General features: G+C 36.9%; 1 protein-coding gene across 1 annotated transcript; it reads left to right on the top strand.

Moving 5' to 3' along the window:
* Positions 1 to 752: 752 nt before the first annotated feature.
* On the top strand, positions 753 to 16,963 carry LOC103771883 (dihydropyrimidine dehydrogenase [NADP(+)]-like; the record flags this gene model as incomplete). Its single annotated transcript, XM_008939200.1, has 3 exons — positions 753 to 840; positions 12,712 to 12,873; positions 16,927 to 16,963. Coding segments are annotated over 3 exons (287 nt in total), but the record flags the coding sequence as incomplete, so codon positions are not given.
* Between the last annotated feature and the right edge of the window lie 1,242 nt (positions 16,964 to 18,205).

The raw sequence follows: 18,205 nt of genomic DNA, 5'->3' as shown, positions 1-18,205 counted from the left end.
TACCCTGAGGACTTAGTCCTTAGATGGGACTTGTGCAAGGAATGAGACTTGTACATCCTAATGGATGATTATGCAGGAACAGGCAACAAATCTTTGCTACTTAGTATGTTTGAATATGTAGTTAGGTTTTGTCATTAGGTATGACAAGAAGAGGGTCTCAGGGATTTCAGCTGGGAGTATGAATAAGACCACTGAATTCGTTTCAGAGGTCACAGACGTATCACAGGAAACCTGTAGAAAAGTGGCTTTAAAATTTATCATCCATTCTTATTCAGCACATACAGTTAAAAAGTAATTCCTTTCTCTGTGGAAATACTGTTGCTTTTATATGTCTAATTGTCCAACATACAGAATTTCATACACAATGACACTTTGAGAACTGTTAATAAATTTAGATTCACAGCTCAGGTGTTTCTCAAATAGAAAAATGAAATGATCAGAAGCTCAGCAATCTTGGATTCCAGAGAAAAAATTACTTCTATGCGATTAGACATATAGTTAGACGTGTAGTCCGTATGGTTGTAACTGCACCTGCCTGCCTTCCTTTGTAAAATGGAGTCAGACCTAACCAGTGTTGAATGCAAGTCAATAATGATCATGTAGTGTTTTGAGGTTTTAAATAGAAATTTTATGAAAATACTCCATATTATGCCTTTGTGGCTTATCTTCCACCGTACTAAGTTGAAAATCTTATGCTACTGGCAGCATTTGTATTCCATAGCTTCTTGACACATTTTGTTTTATTCCTGTAGATGCTTGAAGTGTGCAGATGCCCCCTGTCAGAAGAGTTGCCCAACTAATCTGGACATCAAGTCATTCATCACAAGTATTGCAAACAAGGTAAACTCAGGCTTGTGGTAGTGCGTGGAAGCAGGTAACAGCAGCTACTTGCAGTTCTGTTATTGAGATTGCATTTCAAGATTCATCTTTGTGAAGTCTTAAATAAATCAGTATTTACAACAGATGCTTTAAAGTTCAACAAAAATAATAATTTTAAATTATTTTTGCTGCTGTTCTGTGCTTGCAAAGATAGTGCATAGTGCACATCTATTTTTTCCTGTCACTTTTTCTGTGAAGATTTTAGTTTTGATGGTTTTCAAATGTAATGATGTTCAGAAAAACAGCACTATAATGTCATTATTTAACATTGAGGTATTACAGTTACAAACTTTTCATTAAAGGTTTGGGTTTTTTTTTTTTGTATTAGTTATTATAGATTAAATTTTCCTTGGGCATGAAAGTGATCATGTCAAGGGATATTTTCTTGTACTTTATAGATTCTCTGGATATGGGGAATGTAGTCAGTCACTTAGATTATTAAGAAAATACTGCAGGAATAAATGAAATGTCCTGTTTGGAGGTACTGTACCTTTTCCTTTCTTAATAGTCTATTATGCTATAATTGTAATGAAATATGAAAAATATTATTCTGATTTGTGGTTTACAAATTACTTTTAACAGTCAGAAATAGGAATAAAGATGACTGTAAAGTTGATATGGCAAGATTAATTAGCCGGTCTGGGATAGCGTAAAGATGACTGGCTATTGATTGCCCCATACCTTTTAAAACTTCCTTCACATCTGTGGAGTCATTAAGTGCCATGTGATTTATTTGTCTGTATGAGCCCAACTAGACTCATAATCTACTGAGGGTGCTAAAAAGGTTTTGTGACTGCATTTGCTGCTCTAAGAAGTCTCACTGTTAAATGGATCTGAAAGGGACAGTGATGGTAGAGCTGGAGCGAAGTGGGCAGCAGCAGCACTGCTGTGTGTTAACAGCCACGTTGCTTTTACTGCACTGTGTGTTGTATGGAGGAGTCACCAGTAAATTCTGCACCTTAACAAGAAACGTTAGGATAAGAGAAGATATTACGATACACGTATCAATTATGACTGTGTGTTGATGTGGTTTAAAATAATCAACATTGTGCCCAGTATCTGCTTATAGACAGTTTTCTTACATAATCTGTACCCTGTCACTGCAGCATTTATTTTCATGAATGTAGGCATCTGTTTGCCACCATAGCATAACATGTGACATATTGCTGCTTATTACCTCTTCTAGGCCTGGTGAAACAGGCAAACTGAACAGAGAAGGTACAAGGCAATAATGAAACTGCTAGTCTCCATCTTATTGCCGTGCTGTAGTTTGTTTAGGAAACCTGAAGCAAATTTTATGGAAGTATTTTACCAGAGTGGTCTTTTCTTATTAAGGATTAGTTATGCAAATTGCTTTGGGGATGATAGAGTGATGTGTTTTGAGGAAAGAAAAAGGACCTGACTATCAAAACATAAAAGCTGGGAATATGGAACCACAGAAAATGGAATCAAGACTGCAACACAATGAAGAACTAACACTAGCAGCATCCTGGAACAACAAATGTAGTGGGTCTCTTAGACTCTGATAGCCTCAGAAATGCAATGACCCTTTGTGACTTGGCGGAAAGGATAAGTAATTTTAACAGCCGATTCATTCTGAATTCCACGAATCTATTACGGAGCAGAGAAAATCAAGGTGCGGTGACTGCAGAGCTTTGAAAGTTCTATTCTAGCAAAGGTATACTGGAATAAAGGTAGGAAACTGCCTCAAAGGTGTGAAGTCTTTGCCCTGCTGAAGCCAATGAGTACACCTGTGGATTTTAATAGGGCTGGATTTAGTGTGTCAGGTGGTCAGTGAGGTGGATAAAAGCTGTTTGAGCTGTCTGATAAGAAGCTGCAGATGCTGGGTAAGATGCTGGCTTTGCCCCGAGTAGGTTGCCTGATCTCTTGCTGTTTTATCAGGAAATCCTGCTTTAGAAGAGAATCTCTCAGGAGATTTAATATTCTTCATGGAAAAAACTAAGTATCTTAGATTACTGAAATGTACTTAGAGCCTTTCTTTTTGGACCCTATCCCTATCTATATGTAGCTTCTGTATCCACTCTGAAACTAGTTTTCATAAACGGTATACAGTGCTTTTACCTCATGTTGATGCCTGATAACTGCAGAGACAGCAGGAAACATTCATACATAGGAAGTGCTAAAAAGTCAGGTAGTCTGATGATGGTCAGTTTTAAGATGTTAGGATGGGCATTTGCATGCCTAAAATCAGTGCTGCTTCTGTGAAATACAGTTTGCATACAGTTTACATAGATGTGAGTTTACATACAATCTTACCCTTCATTTTTTCTCCTTACCCCATTGGAAGAAATCTAATATAGCATGGTTATGGAAGCATTTCTCTGCACAGCTCTAATGCTGACTCTAGAAACAAAGAAAGAGAAAAACAAACCAACTCAAAAAAAAAAAAAATAGAAGTGAGAAAAAAACCACAACCAGATATGCTTAACAAATTGCTGAAGCCATGGACTGAGAAACAAGGCTGGGAAGTCTTGCATATTTGTGGCCTCCATGCCAATGGCTGTGCCTCACAGTGCATAGAGGGAACCAAGCCTTGCCTTGATGGCTGCAGTCTGCTGGGCTTAATTTTCCTTTCAATGAATGCATTTCTGGTGCCTTTGCTAGAAAATATTTCCATTTGAACTATGTTCTTCAGAAAAATTAACAGTAAATTCTTCTTGTTTCTTTTATTAATAGGATTTTGTTTCTAGATGTAGTTATGTACTACTGTTTTGATGCTACTGCACTTAGAAACTCCTTGCTTTCTAACAAGCAAGCTATAGATAGAAGGTGGAAGCTGAGAGAAAGGTGCTGACAGTTGAAATGATTCACCAGAAGTGGTGACCCTGACATGGTCTGTGTGAGAGCCCACTACCATGCCTGCAGTCCTCTCCCCACTTTCATTCTGGGGCTGTGGTGGTTGCACCATATACTTTTAGATCGGATAGAATACAACAATGGTGTGCTTTTGAAAACCACACTAGATTTCTAACTTAACATTTTCTAAATTCTTTTAATGGAACCAGTAAGTAATTTTTCACATTATTATACATTTTTCTAAGTTTTTTTTCTAATAATCATTCAGATATCACTCAGCAATCTGCTTGCTGAATATTTGTATATTGTTGTCATAAAAGTATTTACTTCACACATTCAAGGATATTTTATGTTGTTGAAAATACTTTTCAAAATGGTAAGTATTCTTTGTTCATTTCAATTTGTAAATAAACTTGCTTTTTTAATCCAAAAGCTTATAAATATATCTGGTAGCTTCTATACAAAATAAATAGGTGAAGCACAGAAGCATTCATGTGTTCCTATGAGGACAAGCTGATGAAGCTTGGGTTGTTCAGCCTGGAGAAAGCTCCTGGGAGACCTCATTGTGGCCTTCCACTGTCTGAAGGGGGCCTACAAGAAAGCTGAGGAGGGACTTTTGGCAAGGGCTTGTAGTGATAGGATGAGTTGTAACGGCTTTAACTGGAAGAGGGTCAATTTAGATTAGAAATTAGGAAGAAGTTCTTCACTGTGAAGGTGGTGAGACACTGGAATAGGTTGCCTGGGGAAGCTGTGGATGCTCTGTCATTGGATGTGTTCAAGACTAGATTGGATGTGGCTTTGAGCAACCTGGTCTAGTGTGAGATGTCCCTGCCCACGGCAGGGGGCTTGGAACTACATGATCTTTAAGGTCCCATCCAACCTAAGCCATTCTGTGATTCTATAATTTGAAGTCAATAAATCCATGATATTTGGGCATGTTTTCTAGGGTTATTGAGGTCCCTGTTCTGCTTCTGAACCTTTCTTTACTCACTTGAGAAACTCCCTTCATCAGGTTACCTTCTGACTTGTTTAGAGGAGATTCAGTTCAATAAATTCTTTGTCATCATCCCTGTGCAAGCAATAAGCAGTATTGCAGGCAGGTATTTATTTAAACATGATTCATTATTAATATAGAGTATTTAGACAGCAGTGTACTGAAAAAGAATTACTTTGTGAGGTATTTAAGAGTTCTACTGGTATTTAAGAGTTCTATTGTATGTAGTTAGTTTTGTTGGAAAACTGCTACACCAATCATAAAAGGTCAGGGATTCTTGTTCTCTTAAGCCTGAGGCTTTTTAGATATTTACAGGCCATGTACAATGTAGGTGTTCTGGCTGTTCTGCCATTACACCTGAGCTCGGGAGCAGAAGAGGGACAGGGAGGAGGGGTTGGTTTTGGGTTGAGAGGGTAATTGAATTGCCAGACTCAATGAGCCTTGAGCCTCTTTGAGAAGAAGAATGTCACTTATACTGTATTGTGTTAGCTGCTGTGGCTCAGTAGAGTTTAGGCCACAGCTTCCATTCTGTTTTTCCATACAAACTGGATTACAACTCCACTTTATAAAGGTACAATCTATTCTATTGCGTCTTCCCAGTCAGAGTATCTCGGTTGATACAGACAGCTTGCAATTATGTCTCTCAGGGACCAGACTTCAAATTCACTATGCACACATTACTACTTTTGTTTCTAAACAGCAGAAGATGGCAAACAAGCATTCTGACTTCTAGCTGTCCTTTCTTTAATAAAATCTTCACATTTAACTTTGCAAAGTGCATAGTCTTTATTTTTTAATAGTCAAGTGTCATCTTAATTATTTCTTTCTTTATAAAGAAAAAAAAATAACCTATCAAACAACATATTGTTCAGCTGCCGAAGGGGAAAGCTTTGCTATTCTTACACCTGAATGAGTACCACGAGTGATTTTAGGATTTTCTGTCCTACTTTCCCTATGTTGATGCATTAAAACAAGCAGGACATGGCAAAACGGGAATTGGAGCGTCCATTATCCTTTAGGACTCGCATAAGCAAGTATTGTACAAAACCAGAAAATCCTCCAGCTTCCCAGAAGCAGCTCAGCCTCAACACTTGCAGCCTGTCTAGCTTTCCTCCATTAAGCAGAAATGTATGCCAGAGGAAGCTGCCCATTAGAAAGCAACAGAGCTTCCATGCTCTAGCTTTCTACTGTTCAGTGAGGCTGTCTTGGAGCTTTGCGTTGTCAGACACCTTTATGGTTGAGTAGTCGCATCGAAAAACAACTTTGAGTGTAGTTTAGGAATGGAGATACTGTGTTACATGGCATGGGCATAAGGAGTGGGCGACTCAGCCTTTGTAGTCTGAGTCTGTAGTGAGGAGTTGGAGGTGCAGAAGTAACTTTTGTGTTATCAGTACTTAGAAATCATACTTTGTCACTGCAGCCCTCTGTCATTAGCTCTCACATACTTATCTCAAGTCTTGCAGTATTGTGATTCCTGGCATTGATTCAATATTTTTTTTCCTTATTCAGAAAGGCACTACTCTTCCACATCCCATAATAATAAAGTTAAACTGATTTGACACATCAACCATTTTCTAGGAGACTTTATAGGTGGATGTAAGCCTTCTGGTGGCCATCATTTAAAAAACCAAACCAAACCAAAAAAACCCAAACAAACAAAAACCCGAACCCTAAAACCAACAAAGCCATGCTGCCATCTGCATAAAAGGTTTTCCCTGGGCTGTCCAGAATGCTAATAGAGAAATGGGGGAGAAATGAGTGCCAGGAACCACTACAAAGACAGTTTTGGAACACAAGAGTAAGTTTCAGGATTTCAGGTGAATGTTTAGGTTTAAATGAATGCAAAGGAAATGTATAGGATTTTTTAAGAGAGAAATTTAGTTTTTGAAGGGAGAAATGGGAGAGGTGACAAACTGGAAGATAGAGATGGCTACCAAGGGATAAGGGTGAATCTAAAGTTTGGGAGGCGGAGGGAGTGAAGAAATACCTGGGCAATCAGAAAGAGAGAGAAGTAGGTAGACAAAGGAAGGCAAGAGACAAAAAGCTGTGGAATCATTAAGAGAAAATGAAATGAAGAAAAGATCACGAGGGAGAAAACATGGTGAGAAACAGGATTATGACAGGTGAGAGAAACAGAATGTTGGGGTTTCTCTGCCAGAGGAGCTCTGAGTAAATGAACAAAGATCTATATGCCATTGCAAAGACTGTAGAAAATCGTGAGTCACGGTTCATATGTAAAATACTGTAAGTGGGATACTGTTAGTACAATGAAGGATTGTGGAAGTCAGAAAGCTGCTAGATGATTGATAATAATTATATAAAGATATGCATCACAATTAATCTTTAAATACTACTTTGAGGCTGCAGGTTTTTGAAAGCGCTGTTTTATATAGCCTTTTCTGTTAATCTTTGTATATTTTGGGTCACTAAATACAAAAAAAAAATTAAAAGAGAAACTAGTAATGGTGTTAAATTGATGCACTTGAAACAGTGACTTTTCTTGAGATGTCTGTTTGTACTTAGTGTAATGGAATGGCTGACAGCTGGTTTCAGTTGCCATAGTGTAATTATGTAGAATAGACTTTTTGCGATGACACTATGTCAATTAAGGAATCTCTCACATTCTAGACTACAAAGGACAAAATGACAGTACAAGATATTTCTTCTGTCCTTTTTCATAAAAAGATAGTGACACTGTGTGAAATTACAGTCCTGTTACGATGACACAAGTCAAATGATGTGAAAGATTTCTGGATTGATTAAAAATCATCAGCATTATAATATAGAATATGTACGATTTGATAAGTTGCTGTTGTGTTTTGTTGCTTCTTCTTCAGAAGATATTTGGGGGGGCTGACAGACTGGGGGCGCTTCTTGTTACATTTGAACTGGTATGTGTCAGTGTGAAAAATTCTACTTATATAACAACATACTTGAAATAGTGGCTCTTCAGTATGTGAAAATATTTTAATCCAATATGTCTTGAGTAAATTTTAAAGGCGTCACAGAACATGAACTAGGATAGGAGTTGATATTTTCGTGTATTTTCTGCTATGTCTCTTTTTTTAAACCAAACCCAGATGAAAAGGAATTTAACCACTTTTTTCTTCTTTTCTTCTGAAGTATTTGCTGTGTCCCAAAATCCTGATGAAGTTAGTGTATTCATTTTTATTGCACAAAGAACGATAATGCATGTTTTCATTGTTTTTTAGAAAAATGCAATATCAAAACACCCTGATGCATAATGAATTTATATAAGAAGCTCTTGAATTGATTTAAAAGAAAAGACGCTATAAGCGTTTCCTGATAGTAAATGCAATTTCTTCTGGTCTCTCAGTATTGATCCTGTGTGTTTTAATAGGCTTTTTTTCAAGTAAAAAACAGTCTCATTTGCATGCAAATTATATAATGCTTCCAAATGATACATGTGGAGATCCTCTCTGCCTGGTTTCCACTGATTATTGATGTCTGTTTAAGGCTTGTTTTTGTTCCCCGTGTTAGCAATGTAGTATGTATTGACATTTTGGTGTAGGAAACCACAAAACATCCTATCCAGTTAGATTAATTTATTTCTATGGAAGTGCACAGGAAAAAAGATTCTATGAACAAAAGCAGGAGCAGACATTTATCTCATTAAAAAATTCAGAAACATTCTAGTTTTAGACTTGCTTCCTCTGTGACGTCTGTAAGAAACTAGCCAACTGAGTCATCTTATTATTTCAGCATCTAAAAAAATTACTACAAGCTGCTAAGGTAGCCTGCATCATTTTATGCCCTGGAGTAACTTTGTCATTTTAATGAAGCCAGCCTCTCTTTAGTTCTGATCCTGTCTCAGGTAAAACATGTGGTATGTAGTTACCAGCTTGCCAGGTCTGCATCTCTTGTCTATTTTGTGTGCAGCCTACTACACTCTGGGTTTGTGAAATAAGAGTGATTGATATTTTTTTTTTATATAAAATGTGAATTTTCTATGAATATTCTACCTTTAATTCAACTAGTAAATAATGACCACTAATACGTATTTCGGCTTAAAAATTATGTAAGCACAAAGTGTTAATTGGACTAAACATTACTCATTTATTATTGTAGTAACATGACTGCAGTTTTGTAGCACAGTTTGTGTAACACTGCTTGGTGTAACTTATTAGACTGTACTGTATTTCCCTGTCAGTTTTTGTCAAGTACTGGAAAACATTTTTCTAATCATGTTTGATCCTTTAGATGGTAGATCAACATGGTAAAGGCAGGATAAATGATTAAATAAGATGGAAGGACAGAGAAGAAGCAACTCAGAGATAGGCTCCTGAAGTCCTGCGCTCAGCCCAGTCTCCATGCTGGCCGATGGATGCCCTCTGTGTCATTAGGGTTGCAGATGAACTTGCTCTTGAGCCATTACACAGAGTCATGGTGGCAGCACGTACACAGGCTGTGTCCTGTCACTGGTAGTGGGCAGTGTCAGTGGCAATAGGTACTGTAGTTACACTGGTGTTCTGGAAGGTGGAAGAGGAGAGGCAGGGAGCTGCAGGTGTTCTGAGAGTACCTTAGAAGTTTACCAATGGTTAAATTGACACAAGGTGACTTTTTCTTGGCAGACAGGGAAATCAAGTCAACATGGAACCTGCACTTCTCTTTCATCTTTAGAGGTGTCAAGTTTAGCACAGTTGGAGCACACTAGTGAAGTAGAACAGAAGACCTGATCTGCTGCTCCCAAATATAAATGCCACACTTTGAACTTCAGGTGTGACTGTCTTTTAATTTATCATGAAAACTTATTTCAGATGTTAAGACTAGAAAAGAGATATACTATGATACACTTCATCTAATGTCCTAATATTTAGCATGGTAACATGTACTGTATAACTTCTGGTATTCTCATTTGAAGAGGACATGGTTCCTCTTTTCTCAGATGTAGCAGTGGTGCCACTACAAGTGGTAGCAGCAGCAACTCATGATCATGACAGCAACATTTCAAAACATCCCAAGTCAAGACCACACCTTCATATACTTCACCATGTTTCCCCAAAATGAAGAATTCGGCAGCAGTTGACTTCACCTGCTTCAGGACTTGAGTCCTAGCCTCCCCCCTACCAAACTCTGGCATGATGTTCTGAGACAGGTCTCCCTAGATATCCCCTGTGTAAAATAAGCTATGATCTCAGTCCTATACCCATAATGACCCTGGTCCCATCTCTCTGAATTCCTTTCTACTTTAACATACCCTGTCTTTCTTTAGCATAGCTGTGCTCAAAGTTGGTTTGAGCTTGCAAAACAAGTAAAATGTGCCAGCTGCCTGTAGTGGCACAGCTCACGTGTGAGAATATACTTTACAGATATGTAATAACATTCATTTTAAAAGGGAATATTTAACAGCTTTCTGTTCTAGGCATAAATAACTAGATTCATATATAGATTTTAATTACAAAGCCCAAATTTAGAAAATTCTTAATGAGCTTACTTAAAGGGGAATGCATGTTGTAATTGTTTCCATTAAACCAGAGTTGAAGATAATAAAAATAATAATCCTGGACAACACAGGAAGGGAAAACAACTCTCATATGCAGTGAAATATCAAACTGAACAACAATTCTTTGAAAAGAGTTTTGTCTTTGATTTAGTGAGAAAAATCCCCTACTTTGTAATTATTCCTTTAGAGTGGAAAAAAGGAATGTCTAGATGTAATTGCCTGAGGAACAGGAATCTAGTACCTCTTAAATCTCTGTAGGGTATCTGTACTGGTCTGAGTGTTGCTTCAGAAAGGTGTGGGTCTTCTGCATTGCCTGTGTCACCTCTGGTGTCTGCATGGTTATGTGTCAGGGACATCTCCAGTATTACTGGACTTGTGTGTTTTGCTTCTGAGTTGAGCTTACAGCGCCTTTACTAGCTGCTTGGAGCAGCTTGAACAATCTCTGGTGAATCAAAACAGTTTAATTCACCTGAAAGAGCAAAAATATTGGCTAACAGATACAATTTCTGTTTAACTAATACTCCTTTGCATTGAAATAAGTGAGAACTGGGAATGGTAAGATACCTTACCAGTCACCACAGGGAAAATGGTTAAAAGTTCTCCCAGAACAGTTGTGTAAAGAGATTGCCTGTTCAGCCAGGATTGGAATTTCAATGTATTTTAATAGAGTATAAGAAAATCCTATGAAAGTGCACCTAGGCAGCTGTTTTGTATTTCCACATGATGGACAGGAGCTCATGCTGTGCAGAAGACCAGTGTCTGTAAGCAAAAGGTCCAGTTACATCTACAAATACATTTCTGAAACATTGACATTCTCTTGGGAATAGCTAGCTGTGTCTATAGCGGCTGGTTTAACCTCAAGAATTTTATGCTCAGTAATTTAATATGTCTTTAGTGAACTGAAACTTCCCACACCAAAGTCGTATTACCCATTTTTGGTTATATTGTCAGATCTTGACACCGCTCTTTTTATTCAGAAATGGATTTTTGCTCTGTGTGGCATAGGGTTCACTTTGAATAAACACTTCTGGGTAGATGAGCCTACCTGACAGGCAGTAGGTCACAGGCATTGCATAGAGTCTTCTGAGACGAAGTATTTCACATCATTTGAACCCAGCATCTTCTGGTGGTTCTGGGTCAGCTGGACAGGGGTGTAAAGGTGTTTGTTATAGAAAACAGTTTCATGATAGTTATAATTATTGAAGATTGGGATATGGAGGAGGTGGTGGAAGAGGAAAGAGACATATTGATTTTTTAATCTTTCAGGTATGGTTAGTTTGAAGAAAGCTGGGATGAGATCCCAGTATTCATTTCTCACTGATGAAACTTTTGGGGAACCTCATCTCTGTGCTACGTCTAAGTGGTACTGTGTTGTGTTTTGACCGTTAAAGAAAACTGTAGCACCTAACCCATCTTCATGAGCTTTACTTGGTATGAGGTCTTAAGAGTGGGTGGGAGGAGCAGTAAAATGAAGAAAGAACTAGAATTAAGTAAACTTCTAAATTTAGTCGACAGAAGAAAAGATAGAATGTAAGCAGCTTAATTGCACTATAATTTCGTTAATGTAAATATAATGCAAATGCAGAACTGCCCTCAGTAGTTCTGCCCTTCTAAATGAGACTTCAGTTCACTCCTGGAATTTCCTCTGATGCTCACTGTTAAGGGCACTATCCAGTCTGAAACAACCACCAGGCACTGAGAGTTTGCTAATGGACATTCCTTAGATTTTTATTATGGAAAGAAATTTTGCAAGCTCTCATGTACCAGGAAACTTCATTTTCTGATGATGTGCACTGAATACTGAGAATCTGTGATGGTGTGAATTGTACATAACTTCTTTAATCAGTTCCCTGGTTTGCTATTTAGGGAAACAGACAGATAAGTGTTTGCCCTGATCAGTATGGGGTTGAGGAAAGAGTTCAAAAAAGAATTCAGTAGTATATTATCTACATGGGAAACCTCCTCCTCCCCTCATCATGGGACTCGGGCAATTGGCACTACTATCTGGTGGCACTACTCTCTGTCTCTGGACAGGCATATCCACAGAGGTGCTGTGCACAGATGTGTAAAATAAGCTTTTTATTCCCTGTGTCATAAAGAACCAATAATCTAAATGGCACTTTTAGGTCAGACCTTGAACAAGGGTTACAACTCAGCTACCCAATTGACCTAGAAATAGTTTGTATGTTTACAGGTACATAGATTTGTTGAGCCACTAAAAATCCTACAGCTGCCTTGGTCTGAAGATGCAACTATTTTGCAAGCTAAGAAGAAAAGTTTTATCTTTGCATAATCGACAGTTTTGCTGACCTTCTTTTCAGTATCTTTGACATAATGCTGTATAACATGCTGGAATGCTGAAATAATGTCAGTGTTATTTAATATGTATTTTATGTATAATAAATTAAATAATTAATGATTTATGTATTAGTCTAGCAGCCAGTTAAAGAAAAAGTATTTTGTATTTTCTCTTGAATTTTTTAACTTTTGCTTCCTTGGTATATGACTATTGGTCTTTGTGTTTTGTGATGATTTTTTTTCTTTCTTTTTCCTTCAGAACTATTATGGAGCTGCCAAAATGATCCTTTCTGACAATCCACTTGGCCTGACGTGCGGGATGGTGTGTCCAACATCAGATCTCTGTGTTGGTGGCTGCAATTTGTTTGCCACTGAGGAGGGACCAATTAATATTGGTGGATTGCAACAGTTTGCTACTGAGGTAGGTAGGACTTGCAAATTTCTTAAATTCTTTGTATGTGCCAGTACGTATCGTCTAAGTGGTTGCCTTTGTTAATGATTTGTTTTTAAAAGAGTTGGTACTAATAAAATAAAGGCGTGGGAAGTTAGAATAATTATCCTTTTTCTTACAGCACATTCAGAACCTTAGAAATGTTTTCATAATGCAATACTTTATAGGAGCATAAGGAACATATTTATGAACAAGATGACTTTTTAGCACTACTGGTTGAGACAATTTGTTTTACGATGAAAGATTTATCTAAGCCTGGTGAAACTTTGGGTGTTACTGAAGTAGACTGCATATGGAAAAAGAGCTAGTGCACCTGCATCTGTAACTGCATGTTGAAGAGACGTGTAACTGTTCTGGGCATAGGGTAGATCCTATCACAAGATTAGTGTGCATTTATACAGGCTTTCTGGGGTAAAGGAAAAGTTTGATTTAGACTTTTTACTGCCCTGTTTTACCAAAAGTAAGTAAATAAGTAGTTTCAGGTTGATGTGAAATATATCTGTGTGCATCTATTTAGACAGATACAGATGCACACGCATGTGTGTATCTGTAAATTTATTAGTTCATAAAGGTATGTATATATTTTGGCTACTGAAGCAAATATTGTTACTTACCACTTGACATTAGGAAGACTTCTCAAGGGTTTCTGTGGAGATGCACGTGCATTATTTGTAGGTTTCAGTAGTTGCAATGTTCCATTTTCCATCTGAGCAAAGAGAAGCTACTGATGATTTCTTAACTTCCTTCGAGATCATGGAGAATTTGTACCAAACTCGTGGTCTTAGCTGGCAACTCATCTGATCCGTTGGTGGTATCTTTGGGTAAAAGCTGTGATTTTGGTCTCTGTAACAGTGAGGAAATTGTGGCTGTGTAAGAAAAGACATATACATGTGTTGAGACTGGACATTTCTATACAGTCCTTAACTAATGAGCACGTTCCTCTTCTGTATCTGAAATCATTTGGCTGATCATATTTACAAACATACAGTGAAATTCCAGACACCTTTACAAAGCCAGTTCCAAAGTACAGTTTAGAACAAAATTCTCATTTACAGAATGAGGCTAGAGACACTGAACTGTTTTTCTTCTATGTGTATATTCAACAGTTGCATTTTATCAGTCAAGGGACAGCTTTATTGGCTTGTCTTCTAATGCCTTTATTCCTTGTACATAAAAAATATTGGTTACAAAGCAGAAGACATTTTTTCCTTAAAACAACAAACAAAAAGCCAAAACCCAAAACAACAACAACAAAACCAAACAAAAACACAAAAAGAAGAAGAAAAAAGATTAAACAGTTGTCGAGTAGATGATAAATACAATGGTGAAATATTACTGTTTAGGAACCAAATGCAAGTAATACCTGTTAAAACTTGATTTGCGTCTCCTTTTAGCCCCAATTCCATGATTAATAGAGAGGAATTATAGCTTGATAGATAATGCTAAATACCTGCCATTTTTCTTCAAAAATCTTTAGAAATCTATTTAAAAAGCTCAGTGCTAGCAAAATGATTGATATGAAAACTGCGGAGAGGATGAATAGGTCTGAATGGCTTTGCTCCCAATTTTTCAAGTTGAAGTGATATTAGTATCAAGAGTTGTAACAAAATAAAATTCTACAGTTCACTTTAACACTCCAACAGAAATAACATTTCAGGAAATTTTATTATCATTAATATTTTTATAGTATCCTAAAATGTTAGCATTTGTTGTTAGAAACCTTCAGATTTACTGCTGCTTAACAAAGGTTTTGTATGTATTGTAGTACTCATAATTAGTAATAATAGTCACTTTTGTAAATAATACATTTTTTAAGCTTCTGTTCATGTAAATTTTACTGTGAAAGTATGTATAGTTGAAAAAAAAATAGTAGTCTAACTATAGATTAAAATACTGAAGAAAATTGTGAGGTACTACTGCTCATACAAAAATTGTCCCAGATATGGCAAGTGAAGTGTGTTCACAGCTTTACCTATATAAGTAACTTAGGAAATTGAGTAATTTAGGTGTGCAACGTGTTACTCCTAATGAGAACTGCATGGTAATTCTCATGCACTGTGTAATAGTTTGTCCCACAGGGGCTTATTTACTGAAAACTCCATTATGTATAAAGCCAGTCTCAGACTTTTTTTCCTTGGAATTAGTCTGAGGATCATACACCTGATGCATTATGAGAGTGAGCAATAATAAAAAGGCACAACTGCTAGCTGAGATAAAAGATAAAATTGCAGTAAAACAGGAATGTGGGTTAAAAATGGAAAATATATGAGTATGACGTATTCCCCTTTGTGCTTCTGAACAATGACTGATCATCTGTTCATACTGCAGATAAAATTCCCTAATTGTAAAATATTTGTCATGCATACAGTAGAACAAAAAAAATGGCACCTCACACCTCGTGCATTTTCTGTCTGCCCTTCCATATAGTTTTGTAACTATGTTCAGCTCATTCTCACACTAAATTTTAATTCAGTCTGGAAAAAAATGTGGATTTTGACAATTAAATGTTCAAGTGGAAAAAGAAATAAATGTCCATTTGTATTTATGATGTAGAATGTGTATACTGGGATGCAGTTACCACGGTAACTGTTGCATCTAGAGAATAACATGGAGTAAAAGCACACTGTTATAAATGATGAGTGTCAAGCGCAGGTTACACCTGCTACTGCACAGGTTAAAATTATATTAATGTCTTTATGTGTCTCTTTTACCCACATACTTTAGAATCAGGATATGTCTCTGGCTTTGGAACACAAGTTCAGTGAAAATATACTGAGATTGCGGTGACAATACATAAAGGCATGAGCTATATGACTGTCATTCCCACAATATAAACTGTAATTACACATTACTGAAATACAAGTTTGTAAGACTGGAGTAAAAGAGGAAGCATGATCTATTACATTGTCTGTTGTAGTATTGGTAAAGAAGCTCTCAGTCTTAATTTCCAGATAGGCATTACTGAACCTAAAAGTTCTTGTGTGTTTCTAGCTAATCATTCTGAATGGAGCAGCACAAGCTAAATAGAAAGTGTGTTATTTTAATTGCTGCATACTAAATTCAAATACTAGATCATTTAGTGACTCGTGTGCCAGCTATAGTTCTGGTGATTTGTTCCTCTCTGGAGATACCTTCTGGCTGCTGTTGCAGCAGAAGGAAATTGGAAACAGAAACTTGATATGTTTTATTTTCCTAAAAGATGCATTGTATGAGCTTACCTGCTGTTAACCTAGGGGCATCTCAGCAGAGCATCTGGTCTGGCAGGTGGGCTGTGGTGAAGGTCCCCCTCTGAGTCCTGAAACACCCTCCTCCACCAGCCTACCACAGGCGATGAAGCCATGGCTGTGTGGAAGGATGGCCATGGAAGGGTGCTCTGTGCCCTGGGGCTCAGGGTCCCTCACCGAGTTGCATATTGACAGCTCTGATTCAGTCTTAAATTAACATAGGTGAGGGGACAAAGTGGTTCTAGTGTAGCTGCAGCTCCTGCAGTTGGACAGCTTTGGGATGACCACCCAGGTCCATCACTGTTGCCAGCACAGATGGGCATACTGCATCAGTGGAGGAAGATTGTTCTGGGGAGATAAGTCAGCAGGACAAACAAAGAAGACTCTATTTGTCAATATTAATTTTTATTTTAACACTTCTTTATGTTTTTTTTTTTTTTTTTCTCTTTTAAGTCATCTTGAAATCTATAATAATCAATTAAAAATTTTTAGGCTTGTCTAAAGCTTTCTGCAATAGTTCAGGGGGTGAATCTGAAGACTTCTGATTTCTCAGGCAACTGCTGAAAGACTTGCTGATATTTTGGCAAGTTATATAAACTTCTCTACAGCATGTTTTACAGACATTAAATGTTCTTTGTTTTTTTTAAGGCATTTACATGAATGTTGCTATGTCCTTTTAAGTGGTGGGATTCATGCAATGTTGAGGTATGTCCTAGACCCATTGGTTTTCTTGGGACTGGGATAATATTAATGTAGAGTTGTTTTGTAGGTTTGAAAAGTCTTTAACAAGATGCTTTAGACCCTGGTTTTGTCTGCAGTTACCTACTTGCATAGAAGTTTGCAGCATAACTTTAGCTGTTAACTTGTGGAGGGAGGATTGACAAGTTTTCCAAACTAGCTCCCATTTGTGGAAAAATGACTTCCTGTGTATCCTGTGCTAGCCACTGCTATTGAACAAAATTGTATGACCATGTAATTGGACAATTTCAAAAAGATTACTGAGCATGCAATTTGGCTTCATTTTTTATTAAATTCTGTGTAGAATATTATCTTCTTTAAATGTTCAACTGCCCTGTATTAATGTAAACCAGCCTACAGATAAATATCCAAGGAAACTAGTGGGAAAGTGTGAAACTAATGCAGTCAGTTCCTGTTACTGAATTTGTTGCCTGTATTTTTCTTTCTGTGCACTAGCAAACTCTGATAAAAATTCAAACTATACTAATGCTTCATACTAAAATAAATACCAACTAGGTGTATGTCTATGTCAGTAGCTGTTTGGTACCTCATAATCCTACTGAAGGATATTTAATAGTAAACTTGACTGATAAAATTATTTCTATAGTCTTTTAAGCATGGAGACAATATAAAGGATTTAGTTATATGAAGTCAAAACTTCTGTTACTTAAAATATTAAAGTTTTCCACTGCTCCTTTCATTTTGCCAATTTTTTATTTTTTCAGCCTTTTTCTGTTAATGTTTTGTGATGAGAGATTAAACATGCATTTTTTGCTTAAATGTAAGCTTCTTCGTACATCTCAGAGACTGCCAAATATGCTTTTTAGCTGCCTATCTTGTTTCATAGGATTTAGGCAAATCCTTTTAAAATTTTAACACTGGGGTTAAACTTTCAACCTATTTACTGTCTTACTTAACACATTCCTTGTCATAGTCCAAAGATAATTTTAAATAAAAGTGAATTAAGCTGTCTGACCATATTTAAATTCTGCAAATAGGGGGAGAAGGTTGTCTACGGTATATTGCTCTTAGAAAAATTCTGATCAGAAAACTCAAGTGGCTGAAATTAGTTACTTTAACTTATCTCAATTTTTATATAAACTAGAATAACAATTCTGAATAACGGTTCTACCCTAGTCTAATGATTTTAAATGTTTTACATTCATTTAAATCATGGTTACTGTGCCATAAGATGATTTTCATCAGATTAGTAAAACGCATTTCTCTGAGATGTGTGCTACTCTGCCGAATGTTGTGTCTTTTCATCAAAACATACTAGAGGCATGTAGTGAAGAAAATAACTGGAATTTTATTACATTAGAATCATAGAATCCTTTAGG

Source organism: Merops nubicus, unplaced genomic scaffold (genome assembly GCF_000691845.1).
Source record: "Merops nubicus isolate BGI_N331 unplaced genomic scaffold, ASM69184v1 scaffold14544, whole genome shotgun sequence".
Taxonomy (NCBI): Eukaryota; Metazoa; Chordata; class Aves; order Coraciiformes; family Meropidae; genus Merops; species Merops nubicus.
This window is presented reverse-complemented; position numbering and strand designations above follow the sequence as displayed.